Below are 17,469 nucleotides of genomic sequence, written 5' to 3' on the forward strand. Positions count from 1 at the left end.
AAAAAATCGATGGCAAATGAGCTGAAAGAGGGTTAGAGTGTGTGAGAAATTGAAATGTGAGAATGAAGATGCCATAGCAAGAGGATATGGAGAATGATGGAGAAAGACAAATGCATTTAATATGGGTGAATAGACGAAATGGAGAGGGCAATAGTCACATTAAGAGACTGACAGTAACACAAGCCACTATTAAACTCATTCCCCGTATTCAAAAGGTGGCCATTTGTCTATGATGTCTCAAGTATGAATGTAGATAATCTCAAATCTGGATTGACATCAGGATGTATTTCAACGTGTAAAAACATATTTGATAACCCATTACACATTTACAGTAGTGAAGCTAGCATTCAACCACTTTCAGCAAACATTACATTAGCTAGGAAGTAATGTTAGCAAGGACGTCAATTCCTAGCTAACATATGTGAGCTGAGAAGTTCACCTAAGCACTTTATGTTGAATCTACTGTCTAATATTACAAAAGGGAATTAGGAGTTTATGTCTTTCCTATTGTATGATATAATGAGACCAAACAGTAGGCTAATAGAGCTTCCAGTCATGTCCTAGCTAACAAACGCAAATATTGTGTAGTAAGTGGCATACTGATTGAGTTAGCCTTTTGCTGACCATCTCGAGAACATGTTTTATTTAAAATATTTGCTAATGTTCACTAGTTTTTTTTTTTCTGTTCATTTTTTGGTCAATTACTAATCAACTAAGAAGCAGTGATGATAATTATTTGTCAAACATCCTTAATTTATACAATTTCCAACCTTTAAAACAGCAGTGTAACATAAGAACAGCACTTGGGCTGTCAGAGAAAAGGCAGCTGTGTGAATAGGGTAACTAGCCACAGAAACATCCTGCAGCACATATTTAGAAAGTAAATATCTAAAATGATTTACAGAACACATAGCCTTGAATGGGATCAAAGGAAAACAGAAAACAGACAACAACCCCAAACCAAACCACTCAAAACAATGATCCATTTGACGACACAACGCTGCTACAGTGTCTCAGACTCCAGCTGCTCTTGGGAAACAGTGAAGGGAACTTGTTTGGTACTGTTCATGGAAGACAGCGAGGAGGGGGGTAGAACAGTGACTGGGTGAAGTGTTTGCAAACGCCTTTTACGATAGCAAAGATGGCTACAGGGCAGTCCAAGTCGGTTTTCTGCCAGTATACTCACTCCAGGGCCCTCTCGTATGGCGAAAAGCGCCTGTGTACCCACGTCTAGGTGCCAACACACTGATGTCATTATTGAGGTGATTTCTATGTAGTTCAACAACCAGCTCGCCCTTGTAGCTGGAACACTGCGAACTCTCCCCCCCGTCTTTCTTGACAAGCTTATGCATTCAATTATCGCTGACAATAGAGACTGTTTAAGCTCTGCTTGCATGGATAACTGTGTGTGTAACTGAGGGCCTGTCCACACTTGTGCTTGTGTGTGCGAGCATGTGTCCAAATGACTTTGCAGCCAGCTGTTCTCATACAAAAGGAAGTGTGTTTCAATGCAGCTGGTTCCCAGAACACAGGGGGCAGAGTCAGAGCAGAAAATGAGATATACAGGAAAAAACATGCATGTGTGAATGTGCCCTAAATCATGTTTTATGTACATGCAAAAGGGGACGGACTTAGCTTGTGTACGCCAACAAGTGTACGCAAGTGAATCAGTGCACAGTTGTTTTTTGGCCGCTGGCCCCGATGAGAGCCACAGTAGAGTGAATTTTTAGCTATAAAACAAATTGTTAAGAGCTACAAGAGAGCACAGGGAGCCTAGAGTCTGCCAAGCAGTGATCACTCCTGCAATTTATAGACACTAAAGCTTGATGGCTCTCACACGGCTGTGCACACTCACCCCAATACACTAGGTCTGCATTATTATATGATAGCACAGTGGGGGCTGGGAGGAGTAGCAAGCAGGCAAATTAAAGTGCAGAATCATCTGAAAGCAATGTATAGGTGATAATTAGGTTACAGGAAGTGTGTGTGTTACTATCTCTACTGTTAGACTGTGTGTGGTCTCCCAGCTTATAACTATCAGGCCAGAGGAGTATAGATATGAAACCCTGTGAACAGGTTCCAGAGCAGACTCATAAATAACTGCGGGCTGGAAAAATAGGTATACGCTCAACCTGCAGGGTAGTTTATTATGAGTTGCAACTGCACAAAAACACTCGTAACAGCATCAGCAGGACCCCCCTCCTGTTTCTATTCCAACTCACCTCTGAGAGGACCACTAAGAAATTGGGTTGCGTTCACAACACAAAATAATACCTTATTCGGATATAATAAGCTGGATTGTAAAAGTGAAATGAAATATAAAAGACCATAAAAGGCTGACACCAGTGTGTTTGAATCACTGCACACAAAAGGTGTTTGCAAGAAATGTGTGCTAGTCAATATGTTCTTGGGCGGTTTTGGTGGTATATTTTAGTTAAGAAAGTAGACAAAGAAGGGACACAAGTTGTCTCAAAGCAGCTTCCTCTCCTAGGCAAACAGTAATGGAGAAAACCCTAATGAGACTAATTGGCAGACTGGACAGTCGGGGGACTTAAAGAGGCATTTAATGATTCCAGAAACATAAACACAGCTATATTGTAACCTCGTATGTGAACCTTACTGGCACAGTGGATGCTGTGCACTGCAGGCCTGGATGACATTCAACTGCTGACTTTAAAACAAGTTGATACTGTATTATTAACTGATTAGACAGCTTTCCATGTAAGCCACAAGCCCACACAGCGAAAGAAGAGGAGGGTTTAGGGAAAAGACGGGTATGAAGCAGGTCTTTCTAAGCCCCAGATCAAAGCCCGCTGTGATCTCTCTTAATGAGAGCGCTCTGCTAGTGAATCCCGAAGTGGGGAGATGGACTAAATGGGATTTAATCACATTAAAAGACACATATGAGGCAAATAAGCTCTGATTTGACATGGAATTCCACTGTGAGCTGGAATTTTACACGTCAGACTTTTTGAAGACTGTTCTGTCTCCAACACATTTAATAATTTAAAAGAGAGTTGTTTGGTGTGAACTGTTGGCTCTGATGCTTATGCTGATCTAAGTGTGAGGGCTGGACAGAGCATTTGGCAGAATGTTGTTCCCAAAAGACAAAAAATTGAAAAATATTTTTTTCAACTCTTCTCAGACCCTTATGTGTGTTTACATTTCATGGTGATTGACAGTGCTCAGTAAGACACGTTTTTTCACACCTCGGTTAAATTATGGGGGAGGACAAGAACACAACGACAAACCTTGGCCATTTGTCACATCTGGCCGACCACTTCTTGGCCTGTGATTGGTCAACAGTGTCAAGTTTTTTTTTACACCACTGATCTAGATCAATGGTGTAAAAATGCAGAATCAACGTGAATATCTTCAGGAGAAACATATCTATTTTTCCCTGCATGTTGGCAATCAGGACAAAATGAGGTGTTTTACCAGCTAAACAAAATCCATCTGAAAACATGTTAAATTTCCCTAACGTATGAGAGAGGTATATAATGGATAAATGTTACTGGTGAAGGAGATAGTAACAGGCAGATGGCCGATGAGGAACAGTTACAGGGACATAGGGAGGGGCTTATGGAAGAGGTCATCGTGCCACAGTTCCCTGAAGGAGAGTGGCTTCCCTGCTGGGTCCCATACCAGTAAGCTCCTTTTCATCGTCATGGGTGGCAAGTTATCTCACTACCAAAAAACGAATGCTGACACTGGATGAGCAACACATTTGTAAAGCTCTTATTAGTTCACTTTGCAAAAAAAAAAGTGCATCCATACCCCACTGCCTCGGAAAAATTTCATCCGACTGACAAAATGTCAGAGACACAAATCACACGCACGCACGCACGCACGCACGAACGCACACACACACACACACAAAAACATCGACACAGTGCTCGGCTCAGTAATCCTGAGCTTTCCTCCTTGTCTGAATCAGGATGAAGAAATCTGGGCTAATTAGTCGAGCCAGCCTAACTAGCATGTCAGTGTGCCAAACTCTCCTCTGTTCTTTATCTTCTTCTTTTACCATTACTCTATGTTTTAGAAATGCATGGAGTGGTGCAGTTAAGTGCAAAGCAGATGAATACAGATGATAATACAGATGAACCTGAAAAGACATTAATGGTCTCAGTCTATCCCTTCGTTCATATTGAAAAGCTAAATTGTAACTTGGTTAAAAGAAAGGCACTTTAAAGGTTGAATCTTGTGTAAAACCAAGACATTTGATTGACAATCTCACCAATCCAACATGTCTGCAGATTGTATGCAAGTTGACATTAAACTGGACACAAGGCAGAATAAAGGATTTAAGATGCATTATTTTTTGTCTTGATTTGGCATTTCAGTTTCTAAATTCTAATATTACATGAAAAATCCAGTCTGAATGTCAGACACATCACACTTTCATTTGAGATGTACCCAGCTTACTTTGATTTAAACTGGATAATATTATGTAATTTGCAGGGAAAGCTTGCCATGTCTGGAGTGTTCTGACTGTCAGCCATACTAGCAGGATATTTATTTTTAACCATGTAATCACACAGATGGTCCATAACCTAATCTCGTTGCTTATCTTCCTCAAATTCTCCTGCATGGAAACTCCGCCATTTGGTTATATTCTTCATACAGCTTGAACATTATAGAGGGCTTAAAGTAATCATTGAATGTTGTTAATAGCGTGTCGTTGTCCTTGCCCTGTACTGAAATATTGCAATCAATATAAATGTAGCCATGTTCTCTCCCTGTCTCTCTTCTTTTCGTCTTTCTCTTTCACAGCCTCTTTTCCAACCAGAGCTCTGTACTGAAGTCAACGCGGCTTTTATCACTATCTATTATTCATCAGTGCTGTTGCTACTGTTGCCTTATTTAGACTTAAGGCCACATGTGTATATGTAATCACATGTACTGCCCCCACGTGAGATCTGTTTGAGAGGAGTTGAGGTCCATGATGGTGCACAATACAGAGATGGACGATAACAAGGCCTAACTGGCAAGAATGGGGTTTATTATAAGCTGCGTCAAAGCAAAGCAGGATATGACTAAACTGACCCTCTGAGAACTGTGCCCTGAGGGAAAAAGGCCAAGGAAGGGACCAATGGTGGATGGCTGGAGAATGTGTCTGTCTGTGGATCTAGCTAATCATGGATTCTAGCATTTGTGCGCTGGTGAAGTTATATCACAACTGAAACAGGGGTTGCTCCATTTCTAAAACCAAAATCCCAATGCCTCTGACACCCCCTTAAGTCTGGTAAGGGTGTCAGCCAGTACACTGGTCTAACCTACCTTTGAAGAATTGGTTTCATATTATTTATCACATAATATCTGACAACATCAGCGTTTGTTGCAGAGAATTTAAAATGTGTCAGTGTATTTTAAACCGTATCACAGGAAAATTCCATCAATAAAATGTGTTTTTTTAAATATGCAAGACAACAGACAACACAGGGCAGCACTTGTGTTGACATAAGGCTGGTAGCATAGGCCTAGAGCATTTAAACTACATCAACACAATGGAATAGTATCTGAAATTGGAAGGATATGAGATTAGATATCTATTCCATATTAGAATAGATAAACTATATTGTCTCCAGGGGGAAATCGGCCACACAAGTTTAGATAATCAAATCAGTCTCTGGAAGAAATAACTGTATCTCAGTATATCTAATAAACAGTTTCATTAATTCAGAGACTACAGTATTTGTACCCTAACATGCTCAGATACACAGTTTAGGGTTTCCTGAAATAAAAAAAATAAAATAATTCCACTCTTTAAAAAGTGAATCTGGATCTCAAATATAAGACTGCAAACTGTTGCTGTTTTTTGTTTTTTTAAACCAAAGACAGTTTTACAGCCTTGCGGTACACCATTAATTAATGGCTGCAATGAATGTGCAAGGATTTTTTCCACCACAGCCAGGATAATAAAAGTAGCATTTGTTTCGCTGCACTTGATTAATGGTGGCCATATTAATGTCATAGGGAACACGTGTAAGGTGAGATCCACCCACAGTCCCTCAGTCTGTCACTTTGGTTCCTGCATAGTGCCACTTCATCGCACTTACAGCCTGCTCTAGTTACTAATGGTACACATTAACCCTTGAAATATCCCTGTGAATGTGTAATATATGTGTGTGTGTGTGTGTGTGTGTGTGTGTGTGTGTGTGTGTGTGTCTAGAGGCCTGTGACACACAGTGACATGCAAAGAGGCTGATAAAGCAACTGAAGGGTGAATAGAACAAGATATAATGTGTTGCAGAATGTGGGCACTTGCATGTGTATGGCTCTTATCTCTGCCCTCCAGAACAACTTTAACAGATTTTGGGGGCCAAAATATAAACATGGCCTTTAAACAAGGGGAAAAACGAAAGACCTCTAAACCCTCATTTATTCCTAGAGCTATACCCAGCAGTCTATCTGCTGACATGCCAATGCACCAGAAACAGGCTGAGAAGGAGAAAAAAAGTCTCATTAAGGTGAATGCTATATATCACACCAATCATAGCCTTTCATAAATGCTTGTTGAACATCTTTTAAAATCATCTAACACCAAAGTATAGTGATGCAAGTTTTTCCAGTAACACAACAGGGTGTAAGAACTGCAATGACATTTCCGTACTTCTTTGTAAAACTAATTTTCTGTGAGTTCAGTAATAAACAATACATTTATGTACATTAGAATTAAATTAAGTTCACTGTGTCCTGTGGGGTTAGATGCAAACACGACACACAAGCAAATAAATAAGATACTTCATTGTCAATGTATGCATACAACAATATGTTGTTGATGACAATTGACAATAGACAAGATCAAAACTGTAAACATATTAAAAATATAAAAATACTAACATCAGAATAAAGTCAAGGGGATAGGAGATTAAAAAAAGGATACAAACAAGGACGGACAAAGCCTTGTCAATAAAGAAATGAATGAATAAATAAATAGCAATCAATCCAAAAGGCACGTCAAAAGAATATGTATTTTTCTTTTTTATTGAAAGTCCTGTTCACATTTTTTTAAATATAATATTGGCTTCAGTCAAATGCGTTTAAAATGCAGAACTTGCCTATATCAGTCACGTTTTTCCATTGTGGAACAAATGCAGAACAAAAGGTCTGGGTGTCACTGCATACTCAGGGTGTTAGTATTTATGAAGGCTCCTGGCAAGCTACAGTCTACAATATGAATGTGCACACACAAATAATCTAACATAGGTAAATATGTTTCCTGAACTGCATCCCTTTCACATCCTCCTGCATACATACTCCATGAGGTGCTGGTGCATCATCACTCACACAATAGAAATCCGAAACATTTACCAATCATTTCAGAACAAGGAACAATGTGAGCAAAGTGATGCCTGTAAGTAAAAATCATGGGTGTGTGTGTGTGTGTGTGTGTGTGTGTGTGTGTGTGTGTGTGTGTGTGTGTGTGTGTGTGTGTGTGTGTGTGTGTGTGTGTGTGACTTTATCTTAGATATTATTATTATTGATTCTATACAGCCATGACAGCATTTCATCAGAGAGCCAAGGGAGAAGGATGAAGCATAGCGTGGATGGATTTTCCATTATAAAAGATCTCCACTGATCTACAGTAGTGTGTGTGTGCTGTGTGCAAGTGTGTCACTGTAGTTTAAATGTTTCCGTGTGTGTGTTTGTGTGTGTGCGTGCAAGCGTGTGTGTGTGCATTCTGTTAAACAAACACAACCTAATCATGGATGCTGAAGCGGCGCAAAATGAAGGAAAGCTTTAAACCAGAATGAGTGACAGCTCTTCTTCTGCTTCCACAGAGTGACATGACAAATAGATGTGGATTGGTTGCCAGCCGCTCTGCATTAGCTGCTTGTCTGATTATCTGTCTGCAGGACTGAGCTCTCTGCTACCTGACCATCAATCCTTTTACCATCTCCCTCTATATTGTCAGGTCATCACTCCGCTCTAATTGTCTGTCCGTCTGTCTGTCTTCTGTTTGTCCATCACTTCTCTCTCTCATGACGGTATCAGCATCCTGAGCCTAGAATATCAATCTGCAGCAGCATGAATAAACATGATGTCCAGTGTGTGATCCTTAATATGCAGGTATTTTTCTCCATGTATACCTATTTCCCCACTTTCTGTTCCTTCCCTTCCTCTATTTTTTTCGTCTTGTGTTTTTCTTGTCTTACAAAGTGGCAAAAGCCTAGTGGGTATGTCCCTGTATGCCAGGACATACCCACTTTGCATACCACAACACTTGCTTCAAAAAAACAGAAAGGAAAACAGAACAGAACTCGAATGAAAAGAGCTTGGCCGTGCTCTGTTGGGGAACTTTCTAAACTTGTCTTTTCATATGTACGTTTGAATCCAGAAACTGAATGTAAAAGACGGGAGTGAAAGTTTGGAATGTATGTCATTGAAATGAGTAAGAAACCCTCTGAGAGATGAAGAGTGTGTATGTATAAGTAGAGTTAAAAGATATATAATTGCTCAGGCGGCGAGGCAGTACTGTGGCAGAGTAGAGCGTAAGTGGCTCATTTTTCAAACTATTAGACAACTGGTTCAAGGAGACTCGCAAAACAAAGTCGAATTCTCCTCCTCCACTGCTTCTGTCATGCTGCACACACCACATAATGTAATGGGGCAGTTTCCCCTATGCTTTTAAGGCTTGATGAGGGAGTCCTGCCTATATCAGTCCCTGCTACATGCCTCCTGGGAGAAAAAGCCATGGACAATATCAGCAGAGAAAACAGAATGACCTCCAATGCACACCACAGCAGCAAAAAGCTATCGGGGCAGAGAGAGAGAGAGAGAGAGAGAGAGAGAGAGAGAGAGAGAGAGAGAGAGAGAGAGAGAGAGAGAGAGGAAAACACATGACTGCAGAGGTGAGGGAAGCGAAGAAGGAGAGACAGACAGATAGAAGCAGAGGAGACATTGAAGATCATGACAGACAGGTAGAGAGACAGAAAGCTGGGTGGACAGACAGAGGCTTGACTGCAGAAAGCTCCTCTGCAGTAAGTGCTTATTGATTGGAAGACACGGGCCGAAGGATTCCATGGCCATTGGACTGACACAGGATGCTGACTTGCTTCCCTCCTTGTATAATTGCAAATGAAAAGTACAAGCAGGAAATGCAGTTCACGGTAAACAAGACTGGTTTAACAGAAGCATGCAATAAAACAAGCAAAATCTCTTCACAATAAAAGCACCAAGAAGACTGTTAAGAGGAACTCTGGCACATCAGTGACCTTTTCACTACTAATGATCTGAGATGTTTGTGGTCAAAGCAGTGGTAGAGACAAAATGCACAGCATGCTCTGAGCGCTCTACACACATGCAGAGAGATCCAGACACACATGTGGGCTGTTTTCTAGGAATGAAAAGATCACATCTGACTTGCTCTTTCTAATCCGACTGATGTTGATGCAGCTGACCTTTTAAAAATCAACACGAGACTCAAATGTGGACTCGCTCTCTCGCGCATCAGGAAGCAGCCTGTCGTTAAACAAAGTCAACCCAATCAACAGACACATATGCAGCCATTTCTTTCGGTTATTCTGAGCATGGATTTGGTTTTAGGGGTGACAACAAAGTTGATTATAGGAAGTGGTCACAGCTACCAGCGGGTCAAAGGCTGTCAAACATCGGAAACTAATCAATGCCCGTCACACATACTCTACGACAAAACACAGATGAGGACAACACTTTCTTGAAGCTGCCTTTTCTTGCAGCCCTTTTCTGTGGTTTAGCATTCATGTGTCAAAGAGGAACTGCCTCCTAAAATAGAAACATGAATGCAGCAAAGACATGTCCCTGCTATGTGGACTGGCATCACAAGAGGCGTACACTATTATGTGAAAACCATGGCATTCTATTTGTATTTAATGCTGTTGGAAAAGCGACAAAAAGCCAAATCTTGTAATAAAAACAGGTCTTTTCTACTTCAGTATTCAGTTGGAGTGTGGCTATTTTTGTGGTGCCAGTTCACGTCATTAGGGAAAGATTTATTCACAGGATAGAGGAAAGGTTGACGCCTGGGAGATGTAAGTCATTATAGCAGTAATATCCCACAGTTGTCACATTATTCCCACTCTGTTAGGCTGGGAGAGATGTCACAGTGCAGTCAAACAAAAATAAAAAAAAAGAGTCCACTTGCTAATGTAACTATTTCCACCAGCAAGCAGCACACACAGAGAGCCTCATCATATTTCTATGCGAGAATTAGTCATTTAAGGTGACAAAGGAAGTTAATAATTCAAAGCCATTATAATTGAATGTCATTACGCTCACATTTCCCATCCGTTGATGTAAAAAGCACAATTACCAGTCAGACTATTGTAGTAATAAGATACTGTAACCACACTCCCTCTGAAATATCGCAAATTGAAAGGAGTATTGATTAACATAAGGATGAGACTTATATTAATGACAGATTGACTTTGCAAAATCAATAAGTAGCCTATACTCTACAATTCGGCATAAATCTGGTCCATAAAATAATCTAGGAATCCTTTAAGAAATCTTGTTTTAAAACGGGTTCCTCTTAATCTTCTGTTAATTTACTTATCTTATCCCACTTAAAGTAAATAAAGCTGACAGTCACTTGAGAGCACCCATTCTAAAAGTTGTCGTTCAATAAACCACAGGTGCTAGTTGAATAAACTGTTAGCCGAATTCATGAACATATCTGTTTGGTACAATATAGATACATACTGTGTTAAATTAAATAGATGCAGACATGGGAAATCCACAAGACAATTCAAAATGCCACGTTTTCACAGTTGGCGTCGCATCTCCTCTAACAGAGTTCAGCACATAATCAGAATGGACTTCCATGAGATGTGTCTTAATATCTCACGACCACTGGCAGCCTCCGTGGTCTGACGGTGACGAATTAACACCAAGAGTGACGTTGTATAGGCTATTACAGCTGACTGGCAATTTCCGTCTCATTTTACTTGAAGTTTACCTGAATCTTTCGGTTGAAGACGTTACGACACAAAACAAACAGACCTTACCATTTGATTCATTGAGTTATTCATCCTATTCAACGAGCAGCAGTCCGCTTTCCAACTCTCCAAAACTGGCAACACGGGCTCTTTACGCAACAGCCAAGGTCCGTTAACCGTCCCACAAACACAGCGTGAAATACCTTAACTCAGATTTTCCCTTTGAGGCAGCTCCATTTAAAGAATATAAATATATCCACTGTCAGTCCGAAAGAAACCTCTTGAGTTGTTAAGGATCCACGCGGAAATCACAAACCGCACTCTTGGTAATGTGGGAACGACAGCGGTCATGTGTGTGAGCCCCTCTCTGTGATGCCTTCGTCGTCATTGTCGTCGTTCTTCAAGCAGCTCCAGAGCTCCAGTCCGGAATCATACACACAGCACCGCCAGCACAAGGGAGGACTGAAGAGTGACCGACTGATGGACCAACCGAGAGCCGTTTCTGAGGAGGCGTGTGTGTGTGTGTGTGTGTGTGTGTGTGTGTGTGTGTGTGTGTGTTTCTATTCCAAGTGTAGCTGCGCGCAAGCAGAGGAGAGTCATCTGTGTCCAGAGACCTCCAGGGGTCCTTGAGGAGAATCCCAGGGCACTGGCAGCAATTTTCAGCAGTGTCACCTCAGTATTGTCCAACAGACATAGCCTACAGAAGATGTATTATTTTTTCTCAGGGTCACTCCATTGCAGTATAGCCTTCACGCTGACAAGTAATTTCGTGTGGTTCAAATCTTTCAAATGGCAGTGCATGGTTTCAGGCTATTAGGAATAAAGTGACATAAGAAGGATTTGGCCAGCTCTGCGTTTGGGCTATGGTTTGAGGTGGGTTGTAAGTGTGTCAGTAAAATGCTCTGCGTGGTCGCTGTGTGCCTACATCGCCCACAGTGGAATAAAGGCGGTTGGTCTTTTTTTAAGTTATGACTCAACTTTTTTTTCTTTTTTTTTTACAAGTAGGCTAACTAGTCAACACGTTGTTTTGATTGCTAACAGTGCAGGCAAAACATTCCCTTTTCCACATCCTTGAAGCTGCAGCATATTAGTGGATGGATTTCAGTGAAATGTTGTCTCTGCGTTTGAAACTCCGTACAAAGTAGGTAATTCCATTCAATTTGTGATTACATTGTGATTACATGAGATTTGTTGGCAAAAGGATTGTATCTGGACTGGTTCTGAATAATGTCAGTCATGTTGTTTCTTCTTTAGTTCAGCACCACAACAACTACCTGCCTCAGTCTTCAGGCAGCGGTCAGTCTTCCATTAGCAGTGGCTGTGGGTCGGACATTAAACATTTGCAGCCAAACACTTTCCAAATGTTTTAAGTCAAGTCACCATCTTTTTTTAATATTTATCATTTAACATTTTTGGATGAAGGATTTCAGCATCTGAACTCTGGAAACAAACAAACCAGCTGAGCTAAAGTAAGTGACTGTTCAGCTTGTAGTCCCCCAAACCCAAAAGAGTGAAATACACTGCTCTATTCAGACTGTGTCGGTTTCTTTTGAACAGGTGGAGACTCATGCGGATATTTTGGCCCCTGGTTGACCTTAACAAAAGCTGAGCACCAAAATGCAGTTACTGGCATCTCATTTCTCAGGCCCCTTCTGACAACCCGTGGGAGGGTTATTTCAACACAACATTTGTTGTTACAAACCTTACTTTGCTCTGTGTACCATGCCACAGTATAAAAAGTCAAATAAAATAAAATACAGAAGATGGAGTGACAAAATTCCCTCATAAAATAGTATGCTAAGATCAGAACATCACTGTGTACACATAATATTGGTACACAGCCAACAATTGGTGCATTGATGGGAAATTCTACTGACAGCACAACTTATCATTCCAGTGAAAATATATATGTTCATCCTTCATTCCTGTTTCCACTGACTCTTGCTCTCTCTGCCTCTCTCTGTCTATTGCTGCGCCTGTCTTTGCTTATTGCACAGCGCATGTGTGCTCACTGGGAAGTTGTTATGCAGTGGAGTGTATCGCCTTGTCCACCGGTGATGTATGAAAGTGATTTGTGGGCATGTCGAAATAAAAAAAACACGGACGAGTATGGCTGGAATTAAGTGTGGGAATAAACCACTGACTGAGACTTTTAGCTGCAGGACATCTGCATTGAAGAACTATTAATGGAGTGCAATCACAATGAGAACATTTTAAAATATCCCTCTGGTAATGATGAGTGTAAATTATCAAACATTTTAACAATTTTTACTGTTTTAACATTTTCCTAGATGTAAGCACGGCAAACTGGATGAAATCAGATAACTACAGCGCTTGTTGCGTTATGTGTTTGTGGGTGAGATGAGAAGAGGAACGAGATGCAGTCTGGAGATGAAGCAGCAGATGACATGTAGGAGGATCAGGAGGGAGGAGGAGGAGAGTCTGTCTGTGGGCAGGCGGCTTCGGCTAAAGGCAGCAAAGTCCATCACAGTGGTGCAATAATGCATCTGGGGTGAAAGCTTCTCTATACCTCTAGCTTAGGACAACAGCAGGGGAGAGGGGTGTGTTGTCCTGCGATTCACTGTGGAAGCCGAAGACACTCCAACTGAAGCTCAAAGCTTTAAAAAACCAACAAGAATCCTGACAAAGTCATGCAGTATTCAACATTTGCCTTCAGCCCTTTTACATAAATCTATGTCACCATCTCTTTGTTTTTTTTTAGCCATGTGCAACAAAAACAAGATGAGCCTTGATAACTCAGGACTTAGAGCTGTAAATATCCTACAGTTAATCAGATTAAGGTTTCATCAGCGAGCCTTGCCGTGTAGCCCGCATGAGGAGTGCTGTCAGACACATTTACACTCACAGCTTAGGAAACAACCCCAGTGAGCGACAGCTAGGCAATTATTCCACACAAAAAAAAGTGCTGTCTCAAACTGTCCACCCATTTAAAAAACAAGAAGGACATTACATTGGGCTAAAAAACAACACCTAACTAATCTTCAGATAATTCAAAGAATCTGCATATAAACCCCATTATCACAGGGAGTCAGCTGTGGTTTCCCTGCTGAATGAGTCAGTGCCAGCTGAATGAATGATAACATCATTCCAACTTTCATTACACTGCATTTCACAGGATGAGAGGACATTCCTCCAGCCAGACTCACTCATACTTAGCCTCCCTCTGGGATACGAGCACTTCCTACCGACTTTTCCCAAACAAGCATTTCTTTTCCTCTCTCTTCTGCTGCACACCCTAAAGCTCCCTTCCTATTGATAGAAGTGCTTTCTGTAGACACATATCTAATTATAGAACATCTTTTCACACCATTTAATATGTAATCCTTTCATATGCAATTAAATGAATTATATCTTAATTCTTATCTCTGTTGGAGTAACAGCACAGTAAATGAGATTAAAAAACAACCATTTGTACACTTCAGGCTTGTGCAGCCTTGAATCTGGTGTTTTCGTTGATGCCAGGTGCTGATGGGAAAGCCTGTGTTTCTACTTCACATATTTTACACATTATTTTTTCAAAGCCATTAGTTTAAACTTAGAAGGCAATTTCACATAAACTGACCCACAATTACTGAAGCATTGTGGATAAGCTCCATTAGTTTTAGTGCAAGTTGGCAGAAAAGAGCATTAATACAGAAGTGTGACACCTTTGTTTTGCTACATTTAAACATATTTTTCAAACACAGAGGCACAACCGGACAATTATTGCGATTATTGAGCTTAATAGTGTGGATGCACAAACACATACACTGCCAATGCTTTTTAATTAACATTGCAACATTTCAATAGAATGCACACAATCATCATTATTGCCTCTCTTATTAACTACCTTTCATCATTTGTATTAGAACAGAATCCCCCCTTTTTTAGATAAGACAAGGAAGGAGAAAAAAGTATAATTCACATTTATATTCAAGTTTGGTAGCCTCCTAATGGCCATAAGACGATACTGCAACATTGACAGACATTGGACTACTTCACGTCAGTGCTGGACTTCGACCTTTCACAAGGACCAAAGAGCATGTAAGATTCTTTCTTCTAGCGTCAAGCATCCTGAGGACATAGCTCTTAATAGACATGACATCAACATCACAGGCTTACAGCTTCAAGCTTGTTACAAGGCGATAATCATTCACCTTTATATGTGGCACTCCATCTGCAAATCCTTTTTTTATGTAATCACAAAACCTATACAATCTTCAAAACAGCATTTCTGCAGCATGAAAAATAAATAAATAAATAAACATCCATGTAATGTTGGCAACATTTACCTTAGTATTACACAAGCAGAATCAACAATGATGATATTCAAAGCTATACTAACTGTCAATCCTCATATCTGTCACAGTGACAGCTGCAGGGGCCAACTGTGAGGCCAGGAGCTATGTGTGTGTTATTTCATGTGGGCCTTAAATAGTGACTAACGTGTAGTTGCATAACATCCAACAGCCAGTCCCTGTCTAGTGACACACTGACCAATGGCTGTGTGCCAGAGTGAACTGGTTTAGCAGGGGTTAACAGGGGTATCCAGTCTGAGCTCTGCCAATCACAGCAAGCCATGCTTCTGCACCGGACCAATAGTTCCTCAGTCTAGTCTATTTAAGGTAAGATGGATTATCCTCTCCATCTCCTAATGATGAAGAGATTTAAAAATACATAGGTGAACATACGGACACACTTTAACTGTGATATCCTGAAGTGGCTGAAGGTGAGGGGGGGGGGGGGACACACAATGACTAATGAGTGCAAGGTGTGTGTCCTATGTGTTTGTATGCAAGAAGGCACCAAAAAGGGCTAGAGCTCCCAAGATTAATCAATAAATCCATTAGCTGATTGAAAAAAAAAAAAAAAATCACCCACTATTTTGATAATCGTTTAATCGTTTCAGACATTTTTCAAGCAGAAGTGTCAAACATGCGTTGGTTCCAACAATAGTTAGGCTTTTGAACATTGTCTGGAGCTCTTTTGTTGATTTTATAGAAATTTAAAGAATTGTCAAATTTCAACATGAAAATTATTGCTATTTGAATTCCTTAAGAAACTTGTGTAAAATGAATCTAACCTTCAATGGGTATTTTACACACCCCTCCCTCACAGACAGGCGCACACACACATCTTCTCCTAATATGACCCTAATTTTTTGACCCCTAAGTCCCAACCATGACATCATCCAGCTGCACTGTTTGTTCCAATGATCTCATCATGGTGAGACAGAGAGGCTGTCGTTTTTTTTTTTTTGTGAGGGGAGTGTTGTTTGGGAGTGGAACAGCTCCGTCATGCCTCTCAACACCTCGTACCACAACAAAGGGCCCCTTTCAGCAGCCTGGGCCCTCAGCTCTACCTCAACCTAAAAGCCCCTCAAGCTCCAACTGACCCGCCTCCAAAACCAGGAATTCCCCTGTGACACATTGCTTCTGGCATTTAGGGGTTTCCTTCACAACACAGCGATCCATCTTCTCAAGGAAAAGCATCAAAAACAGAAGTGACATAAAACTAGAGCTAGTCTCTGGATGCAGCGATAACTGAGATTTCTGATTCAAATTAGCAACATTAAAGCAAACAAACTGCTTTTCATGTGATGTTACTAGGTCTCTGACAGACACTGTGTCATTAAGACATGGACACAGAGATAATACATTTATTAGAGACAGCAATAATAACAGTCTTAAATCATGAAAAGAGAGAAAAGATCCTTGTCCTTGATGGAAGCAAAACGGACCCTCAGATGGTCAGATGGCAGCTCTCCAAATGATGACAGAGTTGCCGCCCGTGCCAAACACACACACACACACACACACACACACACACGTTCACTACAGTGACACACTTGCACACAGCAAATAAGTGGCCAAATATCATACAGTGTGCTGTGATTCAATTAGAGACTTTTGCATAATTTAACAGACCTCAAACATACAAACACAGTCCCAAAAGATATCTAAATTAAAAAAAAGGGTTCACAAGGATGCAGATGATGCTGAATATTCTCACTACTTCAAGGGAATTCTCACTTGGAAATGGATTGTTTTAATACAGGTCTTTGTCTCTGGCCTCTATTATTTTCTCCCCTGTTGCAGCACCCTCACTTTGCTGGTAATACTGTTGTTACGGAGATCATACATCAGAAAAGGTGACATAAACATACAGAAATAGCCGTGATGTATCCACACCCACACTTGAAACTCCCCCACATACTGAATACCTCATCAAAGACACAAAAATCAATGAAGTCAAAGCACGAACCACAAACTCTCACACAATCACGTTCCCGGTGAAGAGTATATCTCACAAGCTGGAAAGAAATGGCAACCATATGGAAGAACACAAAATGAACACTAAAGGCTCAATTAAACACATTACCAAACACAATATTAGTTTACCCACACTTTCAAAGAAGACCATCTGATTAAACAGCCTGCGCCTCCAGCTGCGTCTCAACATCATGTTCAGATGTTCTTAATCACGTCTTACAAAAGAATACAGCTTTTTAGAAATCACGACATGAAAACAGGGGCTGGGGAGCTGT

At 40.8% G+C, this 17,469-nt stretch overlaps 1 protein-coding gene across 4 annotated transcripts in view; it reads right to left on the reverse strand.

Annotated features, from left to right (window-relative positions):
* The window catches only part of rtkna (rhotekin a), a 56,782-nt gene that overhangs the window by 15,878 nt on the left and 23,435 nt on the right, over positions 1 to 17,469 (reverse strand). The window contains exon 1 of one of the 4 annotated variants that reach the window (XM_020650935.3): positions 10,992 to 12,424. The exons of the other annotated variants lie outside the window; for them this stretch is intronic. Within the exon in view, the coding sequence (XP_020506591.1) occupies positions 10,992 to 11,015 (24 nt within the window). The 5' untranslated portion in view covers positions 11,016 to 12,424. Of the gene's footprint in view, positions 1 to 10,991; positions 12,425 to 17,469 lie in introns of those variants that run through there. 4 annotated transcript variants of the gene reach the window in all.

The sequence above is a fragment of the Labrus bergylta genome, chromosome 2 (genome assembly GCF_963930695.1).
Source record: "Labrus bergylta chromosome 2, fLabBer1.1, whole genome shotgun sequence".
Lineage (NCBI taxonomy): Eukaryota > Metazoa > Chordata > Actinopteri > Labriformes > Labridae > Labrus > Labrus bergylta.